Source organism: Heteronotia binoei, chromosome 1, assembly GCF_032191835.1.
Source record: "Heteronotia binoei isolate CCM8104 ecotype False Entrance Well chromosome 1, APGP_CSIRO_Hbin_v1, whole genome shotgun sequence".
NCBI lineage: Eukaryota > Metazoa > Chordata > Lepidosauria > Squamata > Gekkonidae > Heteronotia > Heteronotia binoei.
The window spans coordinates 70,073,457-70,101,410 of record NC_083223.1 but is presented as its reverse complement, the minus strand read 5'-3'; the positions used below and the strand labels follow the sequence as shown (position 1 = coordinate 70,101,410).

General features: G+C 38.7%; 1 protein-coding gene across 4 annotated transcripts in view; it reads right to left on the bottom strand.

Moving 5' to 3' along the window:
• Positions 1–27,954, bottom strand: part of ADGRB3 (adhesion G protein-coupled receptor B3) — a 730,220-nt gene that overhangs the window by 470,863 nt on the left and 231,403 nt on the right. For 3 of the 4 annotated variants that reach the window (XM_060235460.1, XM_060235469.1, XM_060235479.1), the window contains exons 3-4: positions 11,673–11,783; positions 485–646 (exon numbers count right to left, since the gene is read on the bottom strand). In XM_060235460.1, the coding sequence (XP_060091443.1) occupies positions 485–646; positions 11,673–11,783 (273 nt within the window). The remainder of the gene's footprint in view (positions 1–484; positions 647–11,672; positions 11,784–27,954) is intronic. The other variant, XM_060235486.1, reaches the window with a different exon arrangement.

The following is a 27,954-nucleotide window of genomic DNA, read 5'->3' as shown; positions in this document are numbered from 1 at the left end:
GTGTTTTAGCCATACAAGTGCCGTGTAACTAATTATAGTGAATTGTGAATTTCACCCATCTTCAGATTTCCAAGATAATGATAGTTTACAGGTCACTTATCTCAACATGAAACAGAGATGCCCAAGGGCTTTCTCTGTTCAAATCTCCTCAGCATCAGATTGCTGGTCATGAAAACCAGTAGAGATAAAGGAAGAGATAAAATGAAGAAAGGCACTGTCAAAATAACAGTGACATGAGTGATACATGAGATATTTTCTTTAAATTTCTGGAGTTCACAATAGAAAATATCCTCTTACAGCTCACTGACAGTTCTAAAAGCAATAATACAGAAAAAAGATGTAACAGATGAATGATAATTGCACTCACTTATTCTAATCAAATTGTCTGTTGTGCTAGCCACATCTTTAAATACTAGTGTTTCAAATGAAAGAATCAAACAGTTCAAAAACATCCACAATTTCATTTATTGGCTGCTAACACTACCTGGACAGAGGGCAGTGTTATTGCAAACCCTTGATTCTCTTAAAGGGCCGCTGCAGTGTGTCCCGTAAGGTGATACACAAGTTCTGGTTCGCACCTGCGACCCTTGACCACAAGTAACTGAACATGTACTCCACTGGGCCCACTCTTCAACACCAGATTCACCTGTATCCAAGACAATAAACAAACATGAATACAGCAATGAGAATTAATACAGTTTTGTATTAAAGTATTTAATAGCATGCAAGAATTGTTTAGAAAATAAATAATGACACTAGTTTTTTTTAAAAAGAAGAGCTTACTGAAATAAAGCACCTATGAGAAAATATGCAGTAAACGGAAAATAAGCACACTTCAAAAGAATAAAATCATATAATATGTGGCATTAAAAATAAAGAAATGTAATCAGATGCCGGCATATACCATTTTAGTTTATTGTCCTTTGTTGATCCTGGAATACTAGTTCTTCCTAGACCCTACACCAACATAAAAATGTTTTTTGGATGGCAGGACAAATGAATGTTTCAGAATCATAATTATCACATCAAAATGAAAGCAGAGTGGTTGGCAGCAAAAATCTTGGGTTTTTTAGAAAGTCTCAGGTGTCTTTCTTCTTTAAACTCCTCTTAATCGCTTTGTTTTCATTGAGAAACACTCTGATCATTTAACAGATGAACCTTTCTGATCCTACCATGCACTTCATACACAAGAGCATCCTTGTACTGTTTCACAGAACACTAGGTAAACACTGAAGAAGTTCAGTTTTTATTTCTGCTTCTGTTACTAAGGGATGGTTTCTAATATTATACAGAAACACAAAGAAAGGAGTCATTTTTCCTTCTCTGCTTCTTCAGCACTTTTGAGTAGTAGAAATGTATCTCATCCATACTGCAGGTTATGGTCTCTTGAAGATCTCCAGGGCCCCCTTTTGACATTATTAGATAAAGACAGATAACAGGAAAGAAGCAAAAGTCAGTCCTGTTTCTCCCCTCCCCCCACCCCCATCTCTGTGTTGTAGAAACTGGACTCCATCTACTCATTCATCTTTCTAACCACCAGTTTCCAGTTTTCTGTTCTGTTCTCCCAAAATTTAGTCACACTATAGCAAATAGTTATTGATGGGGATATCCAGAGAAGAGTTTGACTCAATTGCTGGGTACACTGATCACAAGTCTCTACTAGGATGGGCATGAACCTCCCCATGACCCTAAATTTGTAATGGAAATCATCAGGTTGTGGTACACAAACCAAGGTTCATGCCTATCCCTATCTCTGACCCTCCTATAGCCCTCCACATGTTTTTTTGGAGGTTCATGGGGGTTCATGATGGGCAGCAGAGGGGAGTGAGAGGGACTGCTGAAACAGATTGCATCCATTCCCTCCTAACAGTGAGGCTGGTGCACCCGGCAGCTGTTAGGCTGAAAAAGATGCAAGCCATTTCAGCTGTCCTTTTTGCTCCCCCCCCCACTTGCTTCCAAGGGATTGCTGAAATGATTTGTGAGCTCTGTTTGGCAGTCTGGTTTGAACCAGGCTGCCCAGCAGAGCCCTAGTCGACCCTACATGGAAGCTTGTTAAGGTTTGTAGTGCATATGGCCCCACAAACCACAACCCAAATGAACCACGAACCAAAGCAAGCATCTATTTTCCTGGTTCATGCTCTTCCTTACTCATATCATCTCAAAAGTATACCTGAGTGCAGCTCTTTCTCTCATCTAGGTGAATGATTGTTAGTCATAACTCAGGGGGAAAGTAAAGCACTGGGGTTTTTTTAAAGATAATATTGATTTGGCAGCAAAACCTAGCCACTAACCCTGGCAATGGATCATCACTAAGAGGGAAAGTGCCTTGAGTTTTTATGTGCAGAAGATCCCCAAGAGTCCTTTTAATATACAAGTTCCTGATGTACACTGCACTTCCAATATGTCAATACTATTTTACTACCCTCTTGATATCCTTGGATGGGTTAAAGTTGGGAGGGGGCAGGGAAATAATGGCAAAAACGTGCAAGTTAATCAGTTGTTTGATCTTGTAAATATTCTACAGCTACCAGTGTCTTCAGTGGGGAGTTGTCAAGTAATTACCAATTTATACAACTGTATGAAAAATTCAGAATGAATAACAAACAAATTTAATTTTTATTGTCTCCTCAAATATATTCCTAACTGGATTGCTATATTATCAATGCATTTTAGCACTGAGTATTCTGACCCTTTTTAAAAATGTTCTTTATTCTCAAAGCACTGGCTATGTTCTGTTACTTTTATGGTATCTAAAGTTTGGGTGACAGTGCAATCATAAGCAAAGTTATACCCTTCTAAACCCATTAACATCAACACGTTTAGAGAGGAGTAACTGCTTCAAATGTTACTGTTAATAACTTACAGGAAAGAGGTGTTTTTTTTAAAGGCAGAAATCAAATCATTTGTGAATATTTGCTATTGGACAGGCATTACGGACACAAAGGCATCATCTAGTGGACAGTCTGGATTGCACATGCTACAGATGGCAAGTTCACTTTAAACATTATGAGCATAAAATATGTCAGTTTCTATAATACAACTTCATTTTGCCTAAATATATAATTCTAAGCAGAGTTGTGCCCTTCTTGGTCAATTGAAGTTAATGGACTCAGAAGAGTGCTTAGGACTGCGCTGTATATCATTTGACCACACCTGAGGCAATGCTATTAATTCTTACTTGGTTGTCAAAATGCCAGTGTACTGCTTCATCACCTCTCACTCAAATTCTTTGGTCAAGGTACCAAATGTTGCTAAATATGTTGCAATCAGTGAGTCCAACTGTGAGATAAACACTGCATTAAACGCTTATAGATTTTCTTTCTTTTTTGTTTTTTTAAGGAAAATGGGAACATTCAGTGAGAGTAAGATAGGCTTTGGCAGAGTAAATTCACACAGCATAAAATGGGTGAAGAGCCATCCATAAAATAGTGTGTATGTGCATGTGCACACTAGCTTATGATTAAGGGCATTATGAGCATTATAGAAGAGTGTCTTTTTGTTCATCTGTGAAATGTTGGAAGGTGTGAGTATATGCACTTGTATTATTCTTTTCATAAACCTGAATGCCTTAACAGTACTGCCTGCTTTCTATTAACTGTATGCAAAAGAACTTGCCATGGTGCAATCTACATTAGTGTTCGTAATAAGGTTTTTATGGTAGTTTTCTTCAACACTTTACATGGCTGATGCTTGCTTTTGCCTTTGTAAATGTAGTTTAAAGGAAATGCCAAATGGGTTCCAAAAGTCAAACCTGTGCTCAATTTGTACCTCATTATGTAAAACAGCTCTATATACTGAATGTGGATGATCATTTATCCTACAAAGACCAAGTGACAATGCACTGACTTTAAAATCCAAGTATTCAGTAGTAATATATTACAATGCCTGAAACTTTCACTGTCAGGCGTGGGGTTTACTATTTTATTATTAGAGAAAAGATATATAATACCTTAGTGATTTTTTTCAAAGAACTGGCTATTGCAACCACTGATGAATAGTTTGATCATATGCAAAGGAGGACACAGTTGTATACTCTGCAGAATAAGGCAATAAGGCACTCTGCAGAATTCTGAAAGTCCCTCCTATGCTCAGTGATTAAAAGTACAGGAGCCTCACCCTCCTTTACATGTGATGAATAAATACACTGATTTTTTCTAACTATTTGTACATAATGCTTAAACTTCAGATGAGTAAATATGTTTGTCTATATTTTTCATATTAACATTATTATACACAGGTTGGATCACTCACATATTATGGTGACTCAAAAGAACAGTAGATGGTTTAAAGACCAATTTGCCATCTTCTTTCCCTAACTCTTCATCTCACCCAGAGAAAGTTGTTTTCTGCTGCGGTAATTTCTGCGAACAATAATGTGCGCAAAGAGAGCTGCTTTGGCTACAAAGGACCTCCCTATTTTCTTCATTTGCATAGGGAACTCTATGTACACATGGGAGTAGGCAGGGAGCTCAGGATTGAAGGACATGGTATGTTCAGTGGAGGATATGATTAAGTCATAAGTGGGTTCCTTCAGTTGTATCTATTCAGAAGGAGTGGGTAAGATTATATATAATTAAATATGCTTTAAATTTTGTCATAACATTTCATACTATACCTGGAAAGTTTACCTGACTCCATCACCTAGGTCAGATACTTACTCAGGTGAAAATGTAGTGGTGGGGCATGCATATTCCCCTTCCCATGGAAAAGGGAGGGAGTTCATATCTCTACATTAGGTGGTCGTGGCATGTATGATGTAATCTTTGTTCTGGAGCAGAAAGGGAAGGAACTCTGCATCTTTCATGCAAAGGTGAACAACACAGGTGAAGTTCTCAACTAGGACCACACAATCTTTTGGAAATGTGCTGTTTTCAGTTTGGAACATTTTACTATTCATCATTACCATTTCAACACACTGATGTTAAGGATACGTATAAAATTCTTCCCACACATTGTGGTTCTAAGTTACATTGTTATGTTGTCAATTTGCCATACTGCAGGATTTGGGGGGGGGGGGCGGGTGTTATTCTGGACTTTGGTCAAACTGCTGCACATAAAACACTTACTGCAGTTTTTCTTACAGGTAGGCATTCATAAAACCACAAAACCAAAAAAAGGAAATGAATATTAATACAATTATACAACTGTATCAATATTTCCCTTTGGGAAAGGTACCTTTGGCATTTACAACAGTTTTAATTGAAATCTCAGGCCAAATTGATCATTAAACTTCAAGGTGTCACAATTTCCTGTTGGGATGGGTAAAACAGACTACCATGGACACACTTCTGGGAATACATTTTATTGTATAAAAAAAATTCTGCAGCTGCAAAAGTTGTGCTGCAAGAAAATACATTACACACTGATCTCTTTTTGAACAAGATTCCAACTTAACTTCTTAAAGTCCTGCATGGTAGGGATTTACATTGCCTGCAGCCCCAAACCACACATTTTAACTCAGAAGCAATTCCCATAGTGTTCACCTGGGCTTACTCCAAAGCAAATGTTCTATAGGCTTGCTGTAGAACCCTATATATACCTGCACCATATGAGACTAACTTTCTCCCTTGTTCTGTAAAAAAATAAGATCCATTAAGAACACCTTTTTTTACTGTATCAAGTCCATTTTACAAATGCATACAGAGATGGCTGACACTGTTTTACAACATACAGAATGTTCAAAATTGCATTATAGGTCACCAGGACTAATTCCATGACTTTAATGGGATTTATATCCAAGTAAACTAGGAGTTTGACAGCAGCCATACAATGCAATGCTAAGAACACTTCCCTGGGAGTAAAACCCATTAAGTAGACTTCAGAATGACTCTGAGCAGACTTATTTAGGATTACATGGTTAATGTGTAAAGAGATCAGTATGTTCAAGACTCAGTAGTACCTGGATATTTTGTAGGCAACACAAGAAATGTTAGCATGTAGTAATCAAAATTGTGTCTGTAGCAGGATGTTATTTTCTTTTGCATAGAACTATATTTTATTTAATTATGGACTTTTAAAACTAATTACCTGCCACTGCTCTGTAAAACAAATCAGGCAATAAATAAATGGAGTATTTAAAAAGAAAAGTAGCCAAAACAAGATTTACTGAGTAAAGTGGCTCACAAATTTATGTAACACTTACCTCCATTATGATTCTATAATCCATATCACCTAAAGAGACAATAATCTCAGGAGGCATGAATGATGACTACAGAAAAAATAAGTAATCATGCTGCAGGCATTTGCTGTCTTAGGGCTAATGAACATAACATCCTGTTTACAGTAAACTGTGGGATCATTCTGGTGATGGGATCATCTGTTCCCTTTGTCATGCAACACAGTTGTGGTTTAGTGATGAGCCAATAATATGTTTTACTTACTACCCAGCTAATCATCTACTGGAAGGGAAACAAGACACATGATGTTGGAAGATGACTGTTTCAAAAAGCAATGAACTTAAATCTCTCTCTCTCTCTGCATGAGCAAAAAGATTACCCTCTCACCCTTCCATGTGCTTACTTCACTTTGCCTGAATGAACATACTGAGCACCCCCTTCAGCAAGGGTTTCGTCACTCACTGAAGTGGAGGGTGCAATGTACAAAATAATGCTTGCATAAAACTGTCACTCAAATTTCCATTAAAATAAAGGGTACAGCCTTCATGAGAGGATTTGGGGTGTTTGAGGTTTTCACTGGCATAATTCACTCATAAATGGGTGTGTGAGTGCAGCATAAAAATTGCTTGTTCATAATATTTGGATATGTGCACATCTCTCTCACTCACTCACTCACACACACACGCATTTCTGGAATTTGTAGGGGGAGTGAGGTCAATGGTACTAGTGCTAATTCAGTATTCCAAACATTTCCGACCATTTCTCATAAATAATTGTTTGAAAAGAAACAGAAGCAGTTTTCTAAAACCTTTTATTAATTTTTAATACATAAAAGAAAATAACTCAGAAATAATTTCAAGTCACAGATACAAATGAACATAATTTCCCAAAAACCATGTTTATTAATCTTACTAATTTTCTAGTGTACAGGTAAATCTATGATGCATGTTAGAAGATCCTAATTATTCTACTGAAGGAGATACAACATTAATTTTATCACACAAAAAAAGAAAAGCTGCACAATGAGCCACATACATGGTGATCAGTACAAAAAATGAGAAAAGAGAGATGGATGTTAGTAACTATGTTGAAAAAAATCAGAATATTTCATAAAATGAATAATCCTACAATATGCAAGCTATACATTGTTTCCTCAGTATTAGGAAAGTGTGTTCAGTCTGAAAAAGCAGATAAAAGCTTGATTTCAAATCAAGATTCTGAAATAAAACAGGAGTGGGAATTTAAATGCCCACTTCCCTGCCCTTTCCTCCCCATAACCACAGTCTTTAAAATAAAGGCAGGGTCAGTTAAAATGCAGTTTTCTAAGAACCAAAGTAAATGTGTCACACTAAGCATAGTTAGTGTTACATATAAGAGAACTCACATAAGAGGACAGCTAAAGCAGACTATGCCACATTTTTACGATAATTCCTTGGAACTAAGAAGCATACTAAAAGCACAAGAAGCTGATAGCATAAACATCCTCAAATTGCCTGAGCAGCAAGGTCCAGCAGTGATAGAAAAGAGGTTTCACTAAAGATTTTTAAATTTTATGTATTATTTAGTGACTCCATTGGGACACAGATCAAGCTAAAGTTATATATAACTTGATTTCACTGAAAGAGATTTAAGCACATATATACCTCTTTGTTTGAAATCAATGGGTCTTAAAAGTCCTTATGATAACTGGGCTGAAAAGTCTGAGACCGATTCCCAACTAGCCTTGTCCCGGTCTCAAGCTCCTCTTCTCCATGGCGCTTCCATCTGATTTTGCACAAGCTTCCATGAGGCTATGACTCGCCCTACCACTTTCCTGTGGCAAGCAAGATCCTCTGAAAACCAATTTCTGCTTGCTGTGGGAAAGAGGCGGGGCGGGTTGCAGCCTCACAGCAGCTTGTGAGAAATTGGATGGAAATGCCACGGAGAAGAGAAGCGTGAGACCAGAACAAGGCTAATGGGGAATCAGTCTCAGAGTTTTCAGTCCAGTTATTATTCTGAATGTGAGTTTAGGCCCCCTTCATATGTACGCCCTAGAGCAGAGGTCCCTAGCATGATGCCCATGGGTGCCAGCCAAGAGTTTCTAGAAAACAGGCAAGGTCAGGTGGGACTTTTTCCCCAGCAGAAGTTCTTTTGGCTACTAGAAATCTGATCAGCTCTGTGGATTAAAAGGCATTCTGTTATGCAGAGGCTAAAGAGTTACAGAGTTATGCATAACTTGCTCCCTGGCATTTGGTGGCTGGCTCTGTCTTGATGGCCGCCATTTTGTGATGGCATCCACCACCCTGTGACAGAATTCTAAAGGCGCCTACAGGCTCAGAAAAACTGGGGACCAGTGTTCCCTCTAAGCTGCAGAGAAGACTACTTTGTGAGCTGCTGGCATTAAAGTTGTGAGCTACTGCATAAATTATTGTGCTCCAGGGCCATTTTTCCTAAGCTAAGACAAAAATGTGTGAGCTGGAGGCTAAAAATCTGTGAGCTACCTCACGGTAACTCAGTTTATAGGGAACACTGCTGAGGTCCCCACCCTAGATCACAGAAGTGCTTTCAGTATGCTATTTTCTCTTTGTGCTTGGATTCATGTATAAATGGGTGAAGCTGTTAAAATTCACATGAATCTTCTCCATAGAAACTACATCAAATAAGAAGGAATATGCCAATTCCATGGGAATGTTTCAAGTGATCACCCACATCTGTGTGCATGTCTCTGTAGCATGGGATCAAGCTGATCTCATGTTCGTACAGTGAATTTTAGCTGTGTAGTTTCCCAGATTATAACCCAAATTGTGAGGGGGAGGCCTGCCATAGCAGGCAACCTTCCATCCACAGCTCCCACCTTCTTTCAATGGAGCAATGGGAGAAAAACTAGTGGGTAAGGCAATGCCATGTAACATTTCAGGAATTTCCCAAATTTCTATGGCTTTTAACATAAAGTAGCATTTGGTGAATTCCTAGAGCATCATGAGATGCTGTGATGTAACTTCTGGATACAGAGCTGGAAGTAACATCATAGCATTTCATGACATCAATCTTTTCACTTCCACCCCCCCATGCACACACCCAGCTTCATGAGTTGCCAGCACTTGGCAGGCAAATGTCCCAAATGCCAGGAGTTTTGTGCTGAACTTTTATGTGATATTTTGTGTGAGCTTATTATATTGTGTAGGAATATGCTGTGTCCACAATTAGAAAAGTTAACATACGTTGTAACTACATGCAACCATAGTTCATTTCCTAACAGCAGTCTATAAGCACTGTGATGAACATATGCAGGTATTCTTTGGTTGTTTAATATCTGCAGTGTATGGAATAACATGATCCTGGATACACAGAATGCCATTATGTGTGCCATAAACAGACAGTGAGTTCAGACACTGGGCTATTCAAGTTATTCCCTGATAATCTGAATTTGTGAGTTTTTGTCATCAGTCGTATCACAATTCTGGACAGCAGAAGATATGGCTTCTTATGGTAACTGGCACTTATGTGGCAATGTGCTTCAAGAACACATGGAGGTATGGCTGGCATATGAACTAGCACATATAGTTGTTGCTTAAATCTTTCTGGGAGCTCACCCTTCTCTTAGAATACAGTAAAAGGGACTGTCCTAAGATTTTGGGTCTTGTCAATGTGGCAACATAGTGTAGTTTGATGCAGATTTTATTCCTTGACTTTGTTTTTCATTACACTTACTCCACGGTACTTACACTTACTTCATGGAAGACTATGGAACAACTAGTTAGAAAGACAGAGCAATAAGGTTTTATAATTGTGCTGATTTACTCCTAAATAATGTCATTATGAATGAATATGAATAAATAGAACAGGACTAAAATCCTTGACTGAAAAATAATTTCAGATTGTATATCAAGATATTAGGTATGGGTGCATCTTCCCATCTGCAAAGCAAAGTGGTGAAAATGAACATATCTTTCTGCATTTTGTGGTACAAATGGGAGATACACTGATTACCTCAGATGCAAATCCACAGGAATCTCTGAATGCAGTCTGTGACTGCAGTGCAATATCTCCATGGCTGGATCAGGATGATTAAGTGTAGATTTGTTCAGCTCTACTTTTTAAGAAGGCAAAAATGACAACCTTATCAAAGCTGAGGAATGACATTTTAATTTTTTTTTAGTAGGTTATCTCTGACCTATTGGATATATTAAGAAAAAAAGAAAACAGGAACTAGGGAACACCTTATGCTCTCTAATCTTTCAAACAACGAACTGTACAAAAGTAGAGTTGGCAGGTAGCAAATGCAATATGGCATGATGTCACTTTCATATGCATCAGAAGTTATATCACAATGCTCTAGGATTTTTCAGGTTTCTATGGTAAAAACCATAGAGATTTGGGGAATTCCTCGAGCATTATGACATCACTTCCAGGCACAGTCAGAAGTGACATTGCTTCCCATTGGTCATGCTTGAGCAAAGAGTGGATGTAGGGGCCAGGCGTTGTGGCAGGGAGATCGTCTGCCATGGCAGGCAATCTGGAAAGGCTATACAAAAGGGAGGTGTGGAGGAAGGGATGGAGGGTGCTAAACTCTCCAATTGATCCAACAAAGATGAATGCCAGCAAGTTCCACTGCTGAAGCCATCACTCACTGAAAACAACTCCCTAGCTGGATAGCAAGGGGGATGAGGAAGAAGTAAAGCATTTCTTAGGAGACAAGATTTAACTAGGATTTCTAGTTTTACTTTCTTCTATTTATATATCAACATTATAAAGTGTTTCCTTTGCATCTATTATGAAACAAATTAATCAGATGGATCCCATGATCTGTCAGAGAAAAGTGCTGATGGTTGGTGATCTGCAAAGAATTCTCCTCCCCCCACCCTCCAGCAATCATTTTTTTTTACCCAAGGAAAATTTAATCCTAAACTTGTGGAACCCATATGGCGTAACAGCCACAAGGACAAGAGGCTTCAATGGGGAGGGGGAAGAGGTCAAAATTGTCTCCTCCTGCCTCTAGTGTGTGGAGTTCTGCTGATGGAAGAGGAAGAAGGGAGCAGTTTTGCCCCCTCCCCACAGTGTTGCATCCTCCCATTCTAACCTTGCAGATCCTGCAACTCCAGAAATAAACTTTCCCAAAGTTGCAAATTGGCTGCTGGTGGGGGGAGGAAAAGGCAGCTGGGAAGAATGGCAATCCTTCTGTGATCTTCACAAGGGCCTTGCACTAGATTCAACCATATACTTCGTGACATATGCAAAATTTAATACCCTTCTAAACTAGGATGTGTGACTTTGTGTAGCTTTACTTACATATTTACATTAAATTTTTTTTTCATATTAAAGAAAATATACTTTTATATTGAAGAACCTCAGATTCATTTAGTATTCACAATTCACAATGCTTGGTATTATACAATATCTAATTCACAGCTACTTTATTTATGGACTTTAACTGGTGGTAAAAAAAATAAGAAGAAATGGCTTAAAAAAAGTATCAGCTTAGAAAACTGACAAATATGCAGCAAAAGATTATGGAGACATGCAGTGGCTTTGCTAAAATTAAACACAGTAAGTAGAAAAATGTAACTAATGTATTACCAGTTTGTGCCATAAATTTAGCAGCATCAGCTTGTTCCTGAGGGACCCTTTTCTCATGAACAGATCGAGGTCGCTGACTTTTAATTGTATGATCTCCCATCATTCCAAATTCTAAAGACAGAATAAAGGTTTATGAAAGCTTGTGTGCAGACATTTCTCAAAGATTACATACTATCTCATGCAAGATTTTTGTAAAAACATCTGGAAATGGTACTGGTAAAATTTCAGACCGAGGGAAAATGGCAGTTCATATCAACTTGTTTTGCTAGGCTAGTTTTATAAAATTCGGCTTAAAATCTATGTGGAGAGGTTTAAACTGGAAGCTTGCTTTAATATTTAAAAATAATCAACATTTCAGTGACGTGTATACTTAAAGATCAGCTGTGGGACAAAATCAGTTATTTATGCTGGAGACATGGTACTCAGAATATTTTAAAACCAGTGCAAACCACACCAGAAAATGACCACCACAGAGGTAAGTGTTGTTCTGTGACAGAACCTACTGTTTCCTGAGGAAATCAATACTTTTCCTTCTCATCACTCAGACCGATGGACTGGCAAGCAGGCTTTCATGAGAACAGTGCCAATGTCACATGATGAAGTGGCCCATAAAATACTTAATGATAAGCTGGATGCAGCAGCAGCTGTGCCTGTTACTTTCATGGTTTCAGAAAATTCTCAGTTACACAGAACATTGAAGGCTCAGGACTTTTTCTTGCTGTTGATTTTAAAGCAGAACTGTCTTTTCATTTTAATAGGCAACATCTATGTTAAAATCTTCCATGTGAGATTTTTTAAATACAATGCAGCACTACTGATAATTTCCTCCAACGCTTCTGAACAAGCACTTAATCTCTAACAATTTGAGCCTAAGATTTGCTAGGCTGCTATATAAATGCTTAAAGCCGTGGGGTAGGAACATCTACAGCAATATGGTAGCATTGCCCATGATGTTACTTTAATAATGGAGGGAGATATGCCATCACAGTTAGCTTTAGAGTGCCCATCTGCCAGAAGTGGCAAGCATTTTGGATCTGAACTAAGATTTCTGCAGCTGCAAAGAACTCAGTTCAAAGTGTATGACTTCCTTGCATCTCCCTTTCTGTGACAGCCCAAGATGTCTGCTGAAATTTGGAAGGGGGACAATTTCGGCTGTTACTGGAGAGAGTAAAATTGCACATCTACACGTGGAAATCCTTGAATTTGCAAGAACACACAGGTGGAAGCCTTTGCATTTGTAGAAAAATATTCTGGATTCAATATAAACCAGGTTAACACGTGTTGTGGGGAATGCTTCAGGAGCATGCAGGGATACTTCGGTTGTTCAAATAATTATAGTAGAAGTCATTAGTTTCTGATAATATGAATGCAACATCTTTGCCTCCTTCTCAAGAGCCTTTTTATGAGCCTACTCGCATTTTTGGCAGCTTCCACATATGTCTCGGGTGTGGTGGATATTGCTAGGCACTTAGTCATGCTCCTTTCACAAGGGGAGTATATGCGTGGTAACTGTGAGAACAAGTGCCTCCATAAAGAAGATATATAGAAGGTCACTGTTATTTGCATGTTTGCAAAATCCTTTCTGTGATTATTCAAATCCAGTTGCCATCATATAGTCTGCACACTGAAGAGCAATTTCTCACAAACAATGCTCTCACCCCAAGACAGAAGCGTAGCCAGTGACATTCCCTTTCATTCCTAATAAGTGTCAGGACTAGGGTTCTCTCAATATTATATATTAATCTAATGCATATATCAATCTAATGGCCCGATTCTAGAATTATTTATTTATGTAATTTACTTCATTTATACCTTGCCTTTCTTCCCAAAGGGAACCTAAAATGACATGTTGCTCAACTCTCATTTGTTTTATGCTCACAAGAACATGTGAGATAGGTTAGGCTGAGAGATTGTTACTGGTCCAACATAACCCAGCAAGAATCCAGAATGTGGATTTGAAACTGTTTCTCCCAGATTCAGTCCAGCACACTAACCACCATACCATGCAGATTCTCAGTTAATGATTCAGCCACTAATTTTGCATCCTAAAGAAATTTTGTTTTTATAAAACAATTTAAATAATTAAAATATCTGTGAATGGGGATGTATTCTACATGAATATCAGGAAAATTTGCAAAGCATAATTAAATTATTTGAAGTTTAATATTCAGTTCTCTGAACACACCCTGTCTGTCTGTCTGTCTATCTCTCCATCCATCCATCCATCCATCCTCTGTGAGTTTGTAAAGCTCCACCAGGTGAATGCAGCCCACCAACCATACTGGACTGCTGCATTTTGTCTGTAGTTCCAGGCAAGCAGTAAAGCATGATATACATACAGACCTTTGTGGTTTGTATTTGGCTTGGTGGCTCAGAAGTTATGCAGCTGTAACAAAAATATGTTTGATCTAATGGTAGGTTGCTGGATGGCAGGAGCTGCTTCATTTTTTAACACCAGCTTCTTGACACTTGGCACTGCTATCTCAGGATGCCTGACCATTTTTAAAATGGAAAACTTCAACAGTGAGTTTGCTTTGCTATAGGAAGGGGTTCCAGAGGCATTGAGGGGAAATTTGTGTGTTTCTAAACCACAACCACTGAAGAACGGTTACAAAGAATGTTTAGGTCTTAGATTATGTAACCTGATTTAACATCTGAGTGAATGATGAAATAAACTATAGTGGGGGTTCATTTCTCTCTCTCTCTCTCTCTCAAAAAGAAGACAAAACTAACCCAAACTCACTCACATAAACATCAAAGATTACAGATGTTTCCCTGTCAAAGCACAATAGGCAGGAGTGATGATCTTTTGCTACCTACCCATGTAATACCGTTGAAACAGACTGCTAACTCACATAAACCATTTGCAACAAGACATGAGATATACTGATGTATTCGAGAACTGATCTGAAATGTTGATTCTTCCTCCTGCTGCTGAGTTTATTTGACCTTGATTAACATGAGGATGTTTACAGGTAAGGTCCTGGGAATCAAAATAAAGTCTGAACATATATATATAGTAGCTATACCATCTATCATGAGTCACTGCTTTCATTGTTGAAGGTACCTTTGCACTGTAAGCTTGGGCTACCTACCTGTAGTTCTAAAGATGTATGTTTTGAAGTATCCTATACAAACTAAATTTCCCCAATCTAGCAGAAGAAATGTGCATGCAGAATCAGTCTTTCATATGCCCAACTTATACGTTCAGATAAGCATCTAGAGGTACATCCACATATATCTCCATCAATAAATACTGAGGTTCCACTGAACTGGCCAGATGTATCTTTAGACCAAGGTTGTCAAACCCGGAGGGCTCCTATCAGGCCCCTGAGTGACTGGCTGTCTGTTCCCGTCTCCCTCTTTCTTGTTTCCTTCTGCATCACAGCTTGCTTTGCCAAGCTTGCTTAATCACACAACAGAGCTACTGAGCCAAGCCTCTCTTTCTTCTACTGAGCTAAGCTCCTCCCTCTCCTGGTCCCCTGGGGAAGGAAGGAGCCAGAGTTTCCCTTGCCCAGTTCCCTGGACCCTGTGGAAGAGATACAAAGAAAGCACCTTTAAGACCAACAAGTGCTAATGTTTTAAGCATGTTTTAAGTTTTTTTAATGATGTTTATATCTTTGCTACCTGGAATTGCATCTTATGACAAACATGGTCCGGCCCGACAAGGTCTCATTTATGTTAGATCTGGCCCTCATAACAAATGAGTTTGACACCCCTGCTTTAGACAGTGATCTGGGCACCTACCCAGTGCTACTCACAGTTATGTAGTATAGCTAAATTCAAATCCAGTAGCACCACAGAGACCAGCAAGATCTGTGGAATATCAGCTATTGAGAGTCAAAGCCCACACAACAGATCCGCCACATGCTGCGCTCGGCCAAAGATATGAGAGATCCACTTTCAACCCTGGAGTCTACAAAATACCCTGCTCCTGTGGTGCAGTCTACATTGGCACTACCCAACGCAGTATCAACACCCGTCTCACCGAACACAAGAGACACTGTCGCTTGTTTCAGCCAGAAAAATCAGCTGTAGCTGAACATGCACTTCAAGAAGGAGACCACATCATTCACTTTGAAAGAACTGAAGTCCTTTCTACGGTCTCACATTATCATACCCGCCTGAACAGAGAAGCTATTGAGATTTACAAACACCAGCACAATTTTAACAGAAAGGAAGAAGGCATTTTCATCCACCAATCTTGGTACCCAGCTCTGCAAAACACCCTACAGACTATAAATTGCAGAAAGTCTCAGAACAACCAGCAAATTCCACAGAACAATCAGCACAGTCAACAACCATCTTCCTTATCTTCAAACCCCTTCCAACCTTCCCAGCAATTAACACAGAACAATGGTCACATTCAACAGCCAGTTTCCTTATCACTACCCCTCCAGGAAGCCCCACCAAACAATGGGCACATCCACAAACTAATTGCCCTTTCATCACACCCCCTCCAGCCTACAAATAGCAGCTCTCCAGCAGCCCTGGCCCCACTCAATGCACAGCAGCCAAGAAGGTCTGAGCGCCTGCTCTGGCTGCAACGCCACTGAGGATGTTCTCCGCAGCTGAGAACGAAACGTCTGGAAGGAAAACTTTCTCCAGTAGAACACGGCACTTGATCCCGAAAGATTCTACAAACCCTAATGATGTTACCAGCTGTGAAAACCTGAAATCTTTGATAAAAGCTTGCTTTGTTAGATACAACTAGGAATGGAGATCCATGAGCCTTTATATCCCAGTCAGAAAGTAAGAGGGGTGTTGCAAAGCTCCTCTGGGGCTAAATATGGATTTATGGTTTTTAGCTCGCTTCAAATACTGGCCCTAAGAATTTTTCCCCTTTGCTAATGAAGCTGATTATATTTTACATTATATCTTTGCATCCTGATTCCCTTCTCTGCAACACTCCTCCCAATTTCTGACTGGGATGAGAGGGCTCAGGGATCTCTATTCCCAGTTATATCTCACAAAAGCAGTTTTGACTTTCAAAAGCTTATACTCTGATAATAGTTTTGGTCTCTAACCTACTACTGGATTCGAGTCTAGCTGTACAGCTGCAGTCCAACATAGCTGCTTTCTGAAATTATTTCCCATTAAGTGCATTTAGTGGCAAATGATTAGAGTTGTATCATAGCCAAAGAGTTTAGCACTGAGTTGTCATTAAGAAAATGCATCCCATTTGGGAAAATTGGGAACACCTCCTCATGTAGTGGAAGGATGGTGCTACTAATTAAAAAGCAGGAATCCCTGTGCACATGTGGATGTCTACATTTATTTCTCTGAACTGTGAGCCAGCCATCTTAGTGTATTTTCTAAATTGCACTCAGCTACTGTTCCAGTCTATTGCAATGTTTATTGCACACATTATCACCCTTTCTAGTGCAATGCCCTCTGTCTTTGCAACTCCCTTGTGGTATTGTATGGTATGCAGATAGTTTTTGTTGCCTTAGACATTTTTTTGTTTGCATTGTTTTCCAGTTCTGTAATCATAGTCCTACTACATTGTTTACTGGAGGTCTCTGATAAGCTTCCAATGGCTGATTGAATTGCTTTTGTATTTTGTAATTTGCCTTGACTCTCCCTGAGAAGAGCAGGTTATAAATGCAATTGTTGTACTGCTATACTGATACCCTTAACCTGATACAAAAAAAAAAAATCATTTTTAGATTCTGGACAAAAATACTACTAGGATTCCAACAGCAACATATACTTGGAAAATTATCAGTGCAATCTGTCTGAAGAATTCTGAGGACAATCAGTACAAAGAGTAATACTATGCTATCATTGTGGACTCCACCAAATAGCTTTGCTTCTATACATTAATTCTATTTCAAGACCCAGGAAGTCTGATACTTTTTTGTGCATTATTCCTTCCTCCATATTTTTAATACATTTCTGTCACACAGTCTAAAACAAAATGGGGTGTTCATATTATTTGCAGTTACTTTATGTTGTTTTCTAAATTTCCTCAATAGTGGGGTTTTTCTTCAGTCGCACCAACATCTGGCTGGTATAATTTTGTTTTCATCACTAGATGGCAGGATGTGCCTTAACTTAAACTGCACACATCTGCAGTAAAAAAATAAGCATCTAGCTGATTACACTTTCCTTTTCTTCCTGCCGTATCATGTTCCAGCAAATCAAATCCAAAAAGAAAGAAAAATTCAGGGAGGAAATATTCTCCTGAGAAAAGCAACATCCAAAGATTAGTTGACCTAATAAAATAATGAAGAAAAGAGGGCAATTTGTGAAAGCCTCTGCAATTTGGGCAGTGTTTTGCTAAATTATCTGGATTGACAGACAAAAGTGTCAAAACACTTCACTGTTAACTCCTGCTTTTGAGTACATTAACTTAGAAGCAAGCAAAGAGCTGACTGGTTACATTTCCCCACATGTAAGCCTTTATGGAAACTTCCTAACTAAGATTAGAGATTGCTGAAGCAACCACCAAATGCCATTGTTGGTTTCCCTATGATGGAAGCAGAATGGGTGCAGCATGGTGGCCAAAACATGTTTGAGTTTTGATAGACTTCAAGAATAATGCTATGCATGAGCTACAAGGCAGGAAGACTTAGGCTCAAATCACAGCATGGCTCCCCTATCTGCAATATGAGGATAATAATAGTGGTCCAGATAGCAAACAGCACTATTTTAATGATATACAATTGTGTAATTTATTGTTGTTGCTGTTGTTACTATTACTTCAGAGTGAAAGTGCTCCTTTCAACACATCAGTCATCAGGATTTCTACATATACACCTGAGACAACTATTGAAAATAGAGCACCTACACCTGCTCTGGACCCCCTGTTCCCTACTGCAGCTCCACCAGGTGGTGGTGGGGATAAGGGTCGATCCGGCATCGTGCTGATACTGTGGGCGTTTTCGCACTGACCTTCTAGTGGCGCGACCACCCCTCTTCACACCGGAGGATCTGCCCGGATTTCGCACAAGAAGCGCCGGCGCACCCAAAAGAGCCGGCGACTTCCGTCGCGAAACCCGCTCAAACGGAAACCGCCAAGAAGCAGGAAAACGTTTGAGCGGGTTTCACAACGGAAGTCGCCGGCTCTTTTGGGTGCGCCGGCGCTTCTTGTGCGAAATCCAGGCAGATCCTCCGGTGTGAAGAGGGTGGTCACGCCACTAGAAGGTCAGTGCGAAAACGCCCTGTGACATAACTTCCAGCACAAATCCTACATAGTTGCACCAATGTGATGATGTGTGCCAGAAGTGGTGTCATGGTATCAGCAGAACCCATATAATCTCCCACTTGATGCCAGCACTGGGCTGGCAACCCTACGTGGAAGTTTATCTTATGAGATTATGGAATAAGTAGGATGCTCACTTTGGCTGAACACATCATAAGGATTTAAATTAAGTAATTTAATTGTAGTTTTTGGAATTCATCACATGGAATTAAGCTTGAAGACTCTTCAGCAGTTGCAATCAAGACTGCTACACAAATAAGGATGAAGTTCTTTGACCCCAACAGATCAGGAAAGAACAGTGTAACCCTGAACCAATCCCATTTAATAATTACATTAACAAAAAAGAAGATATAGCATGACTTTTCTTGGTAGGCCTAGGAAAATGGCTGTAGTGGAAGCAGAACAAGCTACTAGTTATAGAGATGATTTAGCTCATTGGTTAAGCAAAACTATACACTGAACATTCCTGCTAAAATCTCAGCTCATGCAGGAACTAGCTTTGAGATCTATAAGCAACCCTCTTAGTTTTTATCTCCTCTGAAACACAGGAATAGACATGACTGGCATTTAACAATCTTGTTGGACTTTTCAGTGGACACTGATATAGTGAATTACTGGTGACACAACTGTTAGTTTCATGGGGGCATTGTTGGGTGCTTCTGCCTATTTTTTTTATTATGGACCAACTGTCTATTCCCATGGATTTATCCGAAGTGGCACAGGAATTACTACTGTATCTTCCCCAATTCCATACACGTGTGAAGTCATTTGGAGAACTCATTAGAAGGTAAAGTGGTATGTATTACCTTGCTCTCTCTCAGGTCTCAGTTCTGCATAGTGACTGGCTGCAATGGGGGAAAATACAAAGCTCATTTATCTGAAATTTACTCCTAACAATATAAAAGTCAGAATGGTTGGCAAGTGGTTAGGTCTGGTGGACCTCCCAGTCTTTATAGGAACAAATTCCAGAGAATTAGCTATGTTAAACCTGCTGCAGCCAAGATGAGACACTGTCTTGTGGCACCTTAAAGATGTACAATTTTATTGTGATACATGCTTTTGTGAGCCAGCACCTACCTTGCTACATGCATGAAACTATAAGCTACAAAAAAGCATATTGGTGAGGAGGGGGAAGTTATTACAAAGAGAAGCAAGAACATCCTGTTATAATGTAACACACTTTGCCCTAGGAAACCCTAAATGATCCACTAAGAATGGGTGTAGACCAGTCCCAATATTCAGTGAATTAACAAATAAGGATGAATCTGCATACTATACATAAAAGTGAAAAGAGGAAAAATTATATTTGTAGGTAGATCCAGGTGAGTAGCTGCATTGGTCTGAAGCAACAGAACATAGCTGGAGTCCAGTAGCACCTTTAAGACAACCACGTTTTATATATAGAATGTAAGCTTTTGTGCTCATGCTTACATTCTGAATAAAACTTTGTTGGGCTTAAAGGTGCTACTGGACTCCAACTTTATTCAATTACATTTGTAATGAGACAACCCTAAATTCAAATTGAATCCCAGTTTGACAGTATCATGTCTGTATATATTCTCCAAATCAATGGTTTCTCACTGTAGTCCCCCTTGGAAACGCTTCTGCTAAAGTGCTGCAAAAGATTGAAATACTCTGTTACTAGACTCCAAGTGCTTCCCTTTTTAAAGTCTGTTTTTCATTCATTTTCATAAAGACTGTTCAGTCTGGCTACTGTAAAGGACATAACATAATTTCTGGCACATAACAGCACATATCATATTAGAGGATATACAGGTGTATGAATCCTTGTTGTTTGGTCCAGTAATGGCACCTGGATGGGTATGAGGACAAAGTTGGTATCAAAATGGTATATGTATTGTGTCCCCATTGTTTTACAGTGTAACAACCCTGAGGTGTTTCTGAGACTATGTTTTGAACTAAATCAGCTCCACTTGGTGAGAAGTTTGTAACCCTTTCCAATTGATGAGAACATGGTAACTATTGTTCACATGTCTGTCTCCTCAAGTGATATTTATGGGAGTGACCTCTATGATGTTTATGGGAATGACCTCTATTTACCAGCCCTATGTACTATGTAACTTATACGTTATGCTATGGACAGCCACTTAATGGCGACAATCTAACATATTACACCAGTGTTTGTTCACTGTTTCCTTGTGCATTTTGAGGCACAATCCAAAGCACATGATCTCTTTTAAGATATATAATAAGCACCCTCTTAACACCAGCTATACAACAGGGTCAGAAGGATGAAATGATTTCCTCTAAATCATGGAATGCCCTCCTAAACTCCAACAGCAAAACACTTTATAAGACTAGTCTTTTCAGGCTGACCTTTTGGAGATAGATGGAAAAAATGTCAATAATCTTGACAGAATTTTATTTTGTTCTGCTTGGGGAAGCTGCTTTTGTTACTTGCCCCAAACTTTCAGGAGGAGTCAGATTATAAATCAAAACAAATATTTGATCTTGGCATTGTTGAATACGGTCCAAATGAAACAGCCTTACATGTAATCAAACAATTAGCCCATCTAGCTCAACAGGCATTCTCCAGAGCCATTTCCCCAAACTTAACAATCCTTTAACTGAAGATGTCAGGGAGAGAAAGATGCCTCCCTTTGTAACATCTTTCCTATCCATCTTTCTGTTACTTGCAGCCTTTAATATGAATTCATCAGTCTTTCTATGAACACATCATGCATCTGTTGAAGTAAGCGCTGACTCACAAAAGCTGATTCTAAAATGAAGGCTGTTAGTCTCAAATGTGCTTGTATACTCTGATTTTACTTCGCTGCTGCAGACTATTACCCATCAGGCATGTGTTCTGTTTATGAACACAACACTTTCAACATATTTCACCCATTAATGTACAAGTGGGGTGCATTTTTCTTTTTAAATTCTGAGTAAACTCTGGTTCATTGCCTTATCTCTTCACCTTCTGTTTCTTCAAGCACTTTTTCTCTCCAGCCCTCCAGTATCAGAGCAGGACTGGTAAGGGGGGGGGGGAGGGTGTATTTTGAACAGCAGAATTTAGTGAAATAAGTTACAAGAGAGCAATCCTTTATTTCCCCCTCACAAACACTCATTAAAATATGACAAAATGTACTCTCATCCTCTCTTTTATATATGAACAAGGGTAGACACATGAATAAACTCATTTTGTGAGGTCTTAATAACTACACGTAGATCTATCTATCTATCTATCTATCTATCTATCTATCTATCTATCTATCTATCTATCTATCTATCTATCTATGTATGATATACTTGCAGAGCAAACATAGAAATGATGCTCCTGTTGACTGTACATATTCTTGATGAATTAAGAAACAGTTCCAGAATGTCTGACCAGAAATTAGATCCAAGTGGGCAGCCATGTTGGTCTGAAGCAGTAGAACAAAGTAGAAGTCAAGTTTACATTTCAGACCAACAAAGTTTTATTCAGAATGTAAGCTTTCATGTTTTCTAAGTGATTAGAGCACACAAAAGCTTACATTCTGAATAAAACTTTGTTGGTCTTAAAGATGCAACTTGACTCCTACTTTGACCAGAAATTAATAAGAGTTCTTGTTTGTTGAGGGCATCAGCACTCTCTCTCTCTCTCTCTCTCTTAGTTGATTTCTATTCTGTCCTATCCCATGAACGGGCTCAGGGAGAGTATAACAAATTCAAACAATTAAAAACAATAAAATTACAATTAAAACTGTGCTAAATCAGAATGGAAGACAGGGTTTATCAGATTTCATATAGTTGCACACTGAGACCAGTGACTCATTAATAGGCCTGATTTATGATGGAATAGTGTGTCAAGTGGGCTCACAAGACTACTGCATTAAAAAGAGAGACACCAGTAATTCTGGAAGATATCCAGGCTTCACCTGGAGGTTGACAACTCCACTGGCAAGCCTGCTGGCTGACCTGGACCAAATTATTCAAAACAATCTTCTTCATAAGGTTGCTATAAAACAAAAATGGAGTAACTATTAAAATAACCTTATAGCAGCATACTGCAGTGAACTTTTCAAGAGGAGAATAAGCATATTCAAATGAATAATAATTTGAAAGTTAAGGTATATCCATTCCTTGTACTTTTACATTACCGCACTGGATTTCCAAAATACATCATTTCTGGTGGTTAAATGTGGCAATATTTTATAAATTCTGTATGACTATTTCACAGTCAAGAGATTTTTCAAATCATATTTTTAGTTTGAGATTCATCTGTTTCAGTAGGGTCTAGACAAAGTTAAATATCTTTACATCCCATTTACTTTAATCATAGTGTTAAACACTTGCTTAGCTCTGCCCTGAAACCAATGATAGTTTAAATTGCTTAGTTTTAACTAGTTCATGTACTTTCATACTTTAGTCATCACCATTATGCTTTGTATGCATATGTGTGCACACATTCTTATATTGATATAGATATAAAATCATAATATCATATATACAAACCTTTTTAAGATTGATATATATATTCTGCAAATAATTTATGACATATATAACCTTCCTTCCATCTCATTTTTGTCTTCCTATAATTCCCATATTCGATCACAGTTATGCCTAGATAAATAAGCTTTAACTTAAAAAGCAAACCAATAGGTAATATGTAATATGAAAGTTTATTTCCATCCACCATTAAAACAAAAAATAGTTATGGTATGTGCAGCACTACAGTCTAAAAAATTGAATGAGAAGCCATTATTTCAAGGGGCTTCTGCTCCAGCGCACATCTGGCAGGTTGATACTTGAGATAGATATTAATTTATTATCTATTTAGTCGTAATTGGTGAAGAAATAACTTTGCAAAGATGTGACACAAGGCCAATAGCAGCTGCTCTATTTATTTTATTTAAAACATTTCATATCACCTGAGTTAAACTATAAAGCATAATTATTATTAGGCCAAATCAAAGCACCCTGGAGTAAAAGGGCGATAACAAGAAAGAAATGTGCAAGCATATAGCCTTTTTAGCATATATTACTCATGCCTATTATTCTCTATTTGAACTTCATATGCTGCATAAGTACTATAGGTATGTCACAGCCCTGATCCAAATCTGTCCTGTTTGTTTCTTAAGCTTGGTTCATAGATGCCTAGCACACTCTACACTGTCCCACTTTGGTCTGATTAAGATGGTGTCCTTTCCTCACTTGCCATGGTTACACTTGTAGCTTTATGCATGGCATAAAGGCCTACAATCCAGTGTCCTGAACAGAGCCTAGCACATTGTTGATAGCAACACTGGATTCCATTGAGGATTTCTGCAAATGGAAAGGGGGTAATTCTTGCTGATTCCTGCTGCAGACATCGCAATGTTGTTTCCTGCCACCCATTGTTGGTTTGCTGGAGTGAAGAATGGTGGCAGGGGCCTGGTAAGACTATCTCAAGTACCCCTTCATGATGTTCCAGTATATCATTTCAGGATCATTTTGGGCTGCAGCAGGAGGGGGGGGAGGAAAGTCTGCTCCGCTGATGGAAGTTCTGTCCATCAGCAGAAATGCTCTGTGGATCTAACCCATGCTCAGTGATCATAACACTAGAAGCACCATGACTTCAAATTCAGATGGGCAACATTTTGAATGCACACATGATTCAGAGGTACATAAAGCAAACAATGAAATAGGCAGCACAATCTCCCAGTAACATTCACAAAACTAATTTAACTGATTGCTGAATTTGTCTACCACTCTACAAGTGGGACAAACTCACTTTCATTTATTCTCATATTTCCTAGATAATATTCCTAGATAACCCTAAAGCAAATGTACATGTATCACAAAAAGCCCCATTAGTCCCCCAAATTAAGAAAACTTAATTATACTAATATTGCTATCCTAAGCACAGTCACCCCTTTCTTGGTCCATTGAAGCCAACGGCCTTGAAGGGGTGTAATTCTGCTTAGGATGGTGCACAAATATAGCCTACTGGTATATTATGTTCCCAGAAGATGTTCTGAGATGCACATTCCTGATGACTCATATCCCATTAACATACCTATCTACTTTGAAAAATTAATTGCAAATTATATTACCCATTTTAGCATTGGAAATTAATGCAGTATTCCTATTAAAGCTCTTTTTAAAATTAAAATTGTGGACATAGCATTGTAAGATTTAAATCTCTTTCTGACTTAACATACATTTCACTTTCCTGCTAAGTAATTTACTTCTGGCAACTGTTAGTTTACAATGAAACTATTACAATAGATGCATTTAAGTTTTAATATAAAACATATTTTCTTTATACTCTGATCACCTCAATCTTGCAGCCAAGTCTGCAGACACAGTTCTGTCACATAACTGGCAATAGTGCTAGTCAGATATTGAATGGAGACTAGGGTTCTTGATTTGGATGTCCAGCTCTACACAAGCTGACTGGCATAACTGTTATTCATCTGACAAAGCTACAGATACAAAGATGGATCAGGCAACCAAGAGCAGTATATGAATACCACTATAAGCAATTGAATTGCACACTGAATTTGCAGAGATTATGTAATTCATCATAGCCACTCATCAGAAGAACACTACACTTCTAGTTAGCATTTGTTGGTATCTTTTGCAATTCTCCTCATAGTAGGATAACTTCCAATATATGACTAAAGTTAATTTCTGCAAAGCAATCCCTTAGCAGTGAACTAAGTTACTGTGCATATTTTAAGAAAATCTGATGGCATTCTTCCTAAACAAGTTTTTAGATGTAAAATTCTAACACAGAGTTAGCCTATCAGGCTATCTATGTTTCTAGACATTTTTAATTTTAAAAAAACCCTGTACAGTTGCCAAATCTAAATTATAAATAAATAAATCTGGCTTGGAAAATTCCTCAAGATTAGGGGTGTGTGCCCAGGGAGGGTGGAGTTTGGGGAGGATGTGGGTGATCTCAATGGGCTTTAATGCCACAGAGTTCTCTTTCCAAAGCAGCTATTTTCTCCAGGAGAACTGATCTCTATAGTCTATATCGTGTATGGAGATCTTTATATTTATGTTATTTATAGTCCTCTTTTTTCACTGGGACTCAAGGCAGATTACAGAGTGAGTCAATAGAATCAACAGGATGGGGCATTCAATAAACAATGAAATACGATTTTGATGATAGAAACCAACCAGAAATCTAAAAAAAAATCAGTCCAATTATGCTTATTTTCAGTGACAGGGACTTTCCCCCACAACAGCAGCACTTTTTAGGAGCTGTCCAGTAGGCTGTGAACATATGGGAAGATGTGTTTGAGGGAAAACTCCCAGAGCTAAAAATGGGGACAATACTTTGTGTCTCTGTCAGAAGAATTATTTAAGACAACAACTTCTCAGCTAGGGCTCTAATGACATTTTTAAGGGATGACTGTCCTCTTTTCCCTTATCTGTGATGCTGTTTTACTACACTTTTTGGAAACGCTATTTCTGTTCCCATCTGCAGTTTGCTAAGAATCAGTAGTTTTGGCATATGAAACCCATTATGTGCCTCAGGTCAGTGATTAAAAATTAACTGCTCAATTTCTACTTCTGACTGATGCTTACAATGAGGTACCTTTTTCCCCCAGTCACCTCAAGGGCACTGAGTCCACTGAAGAAAAAAACATTATCTAATCCTTAATCTGGAAGAAGAAAGGGAAAAAGCCTTGTACATAACATTTAAACCAGGTGAAAACAGAATTTCATCATTTGCAATGTTAATGTACAAACAGTTTTGAAGAGACTGGCAAACATATCTAAGGCATTTCCAACAAATCTTCAAAATTATGCTTCTACTGTATACAGTCAATCTATCAAGCCACACCAAAAAAGGTATAATGTGTACAATCTCTGGGAATTAGTCTGGTGGACAAGAACATTTCATAGTTTACCTTTACTTCATACTCAATATACTGTTTCCTCCCCCTTTCAGTTATCCAGAAGCTGTCATTGATCCACACATATTGGATTCCATCCCCACAATGGCTGATGGGGCAGCATGTGGTGACTTGAAGGGTGGTGGATCCCTTCCTCAGCCATGGACTGATGGATTTACTAGTTCCCAACTTTTAAAATGGAGAAAGCAGAACACCTGGTACAATTTTTATAAAAGCTACATTGCACGTCTTTGCTGCCAGGATAAAGACCCTGGGGCTTGGTCTCGAGCAGAAGAGAAGGTGAGGAGAATAAGTGTGCTTTTATTTTCAAGTTGCCAAGCAATAATGAAACACTTTCTATTTATTAATCTCTTAGGTTCCTAGTTCTTCTGCTATACACAGCTAGGATAATTATTGTTTGGATTTAGGTTACCTTCCATTCATGGATTTGAGTTTTGCAGTCATGAAAGGAGTGGCACCAGCTCTGCACTTACAGGACTCCTATGAGCAGCGGAGTTCTTTTGTGACCAGAAATGAAACGTTTAAACACACACAACAGCAGTAATTTTATTTGGTTAGGAAAGTCAGTGAAGGTGATACCACATCAGAAGGAGAGAATCCTGTAAATATATCTTCAGGAGTGAAGGTGAGTAGAAGGGAAGGTAACAGGTCCAGTTGGGCCTTGATCTAGGATTGGGGTCCCCAACATGGTACCCATAGTTTCCATTGACGCCTTTCCTGGTGCCTATCAAGGATTTTTAGAAATAGGTAGGGCTGGAGATGTTACTGGCTGCACAGATTAAAATAAAGTTGTTTTAGTGGCAGTTTACACCACAGTACTGGTTTTAGTCTTTCTCTCATTTTGTCTTTCCCAGCATATCCTAAAAATTATGCCTTTTCTCTCCTGCATTTGGGCTGTGTCTGTTTGTGAGTTTATGTGTGGCTCCACCTCCTACAACAGCCATTTTGTGGTTGGATCAACCTCCCATAGCAGCCACTTTGTGGTTGTGTCTGCAACCCTGTCAAAATTCCAAAGAGGCCCACAGGCTCAAAAAGCTTGGGAAATCACAGTTCTCTAGGCTGTGCTATCCAAAGTTAAGTTCCATTAACCTTTCACAATAGTGCGAACGATGGGATTATTTAACCAAAATCTACTGGGGGTGGGATTTACCCTGAGTATAGCAGAGTAAATTAATAACAGTAAAGGGGCAACATCAGAGCATTACAACTTGCATTAGAT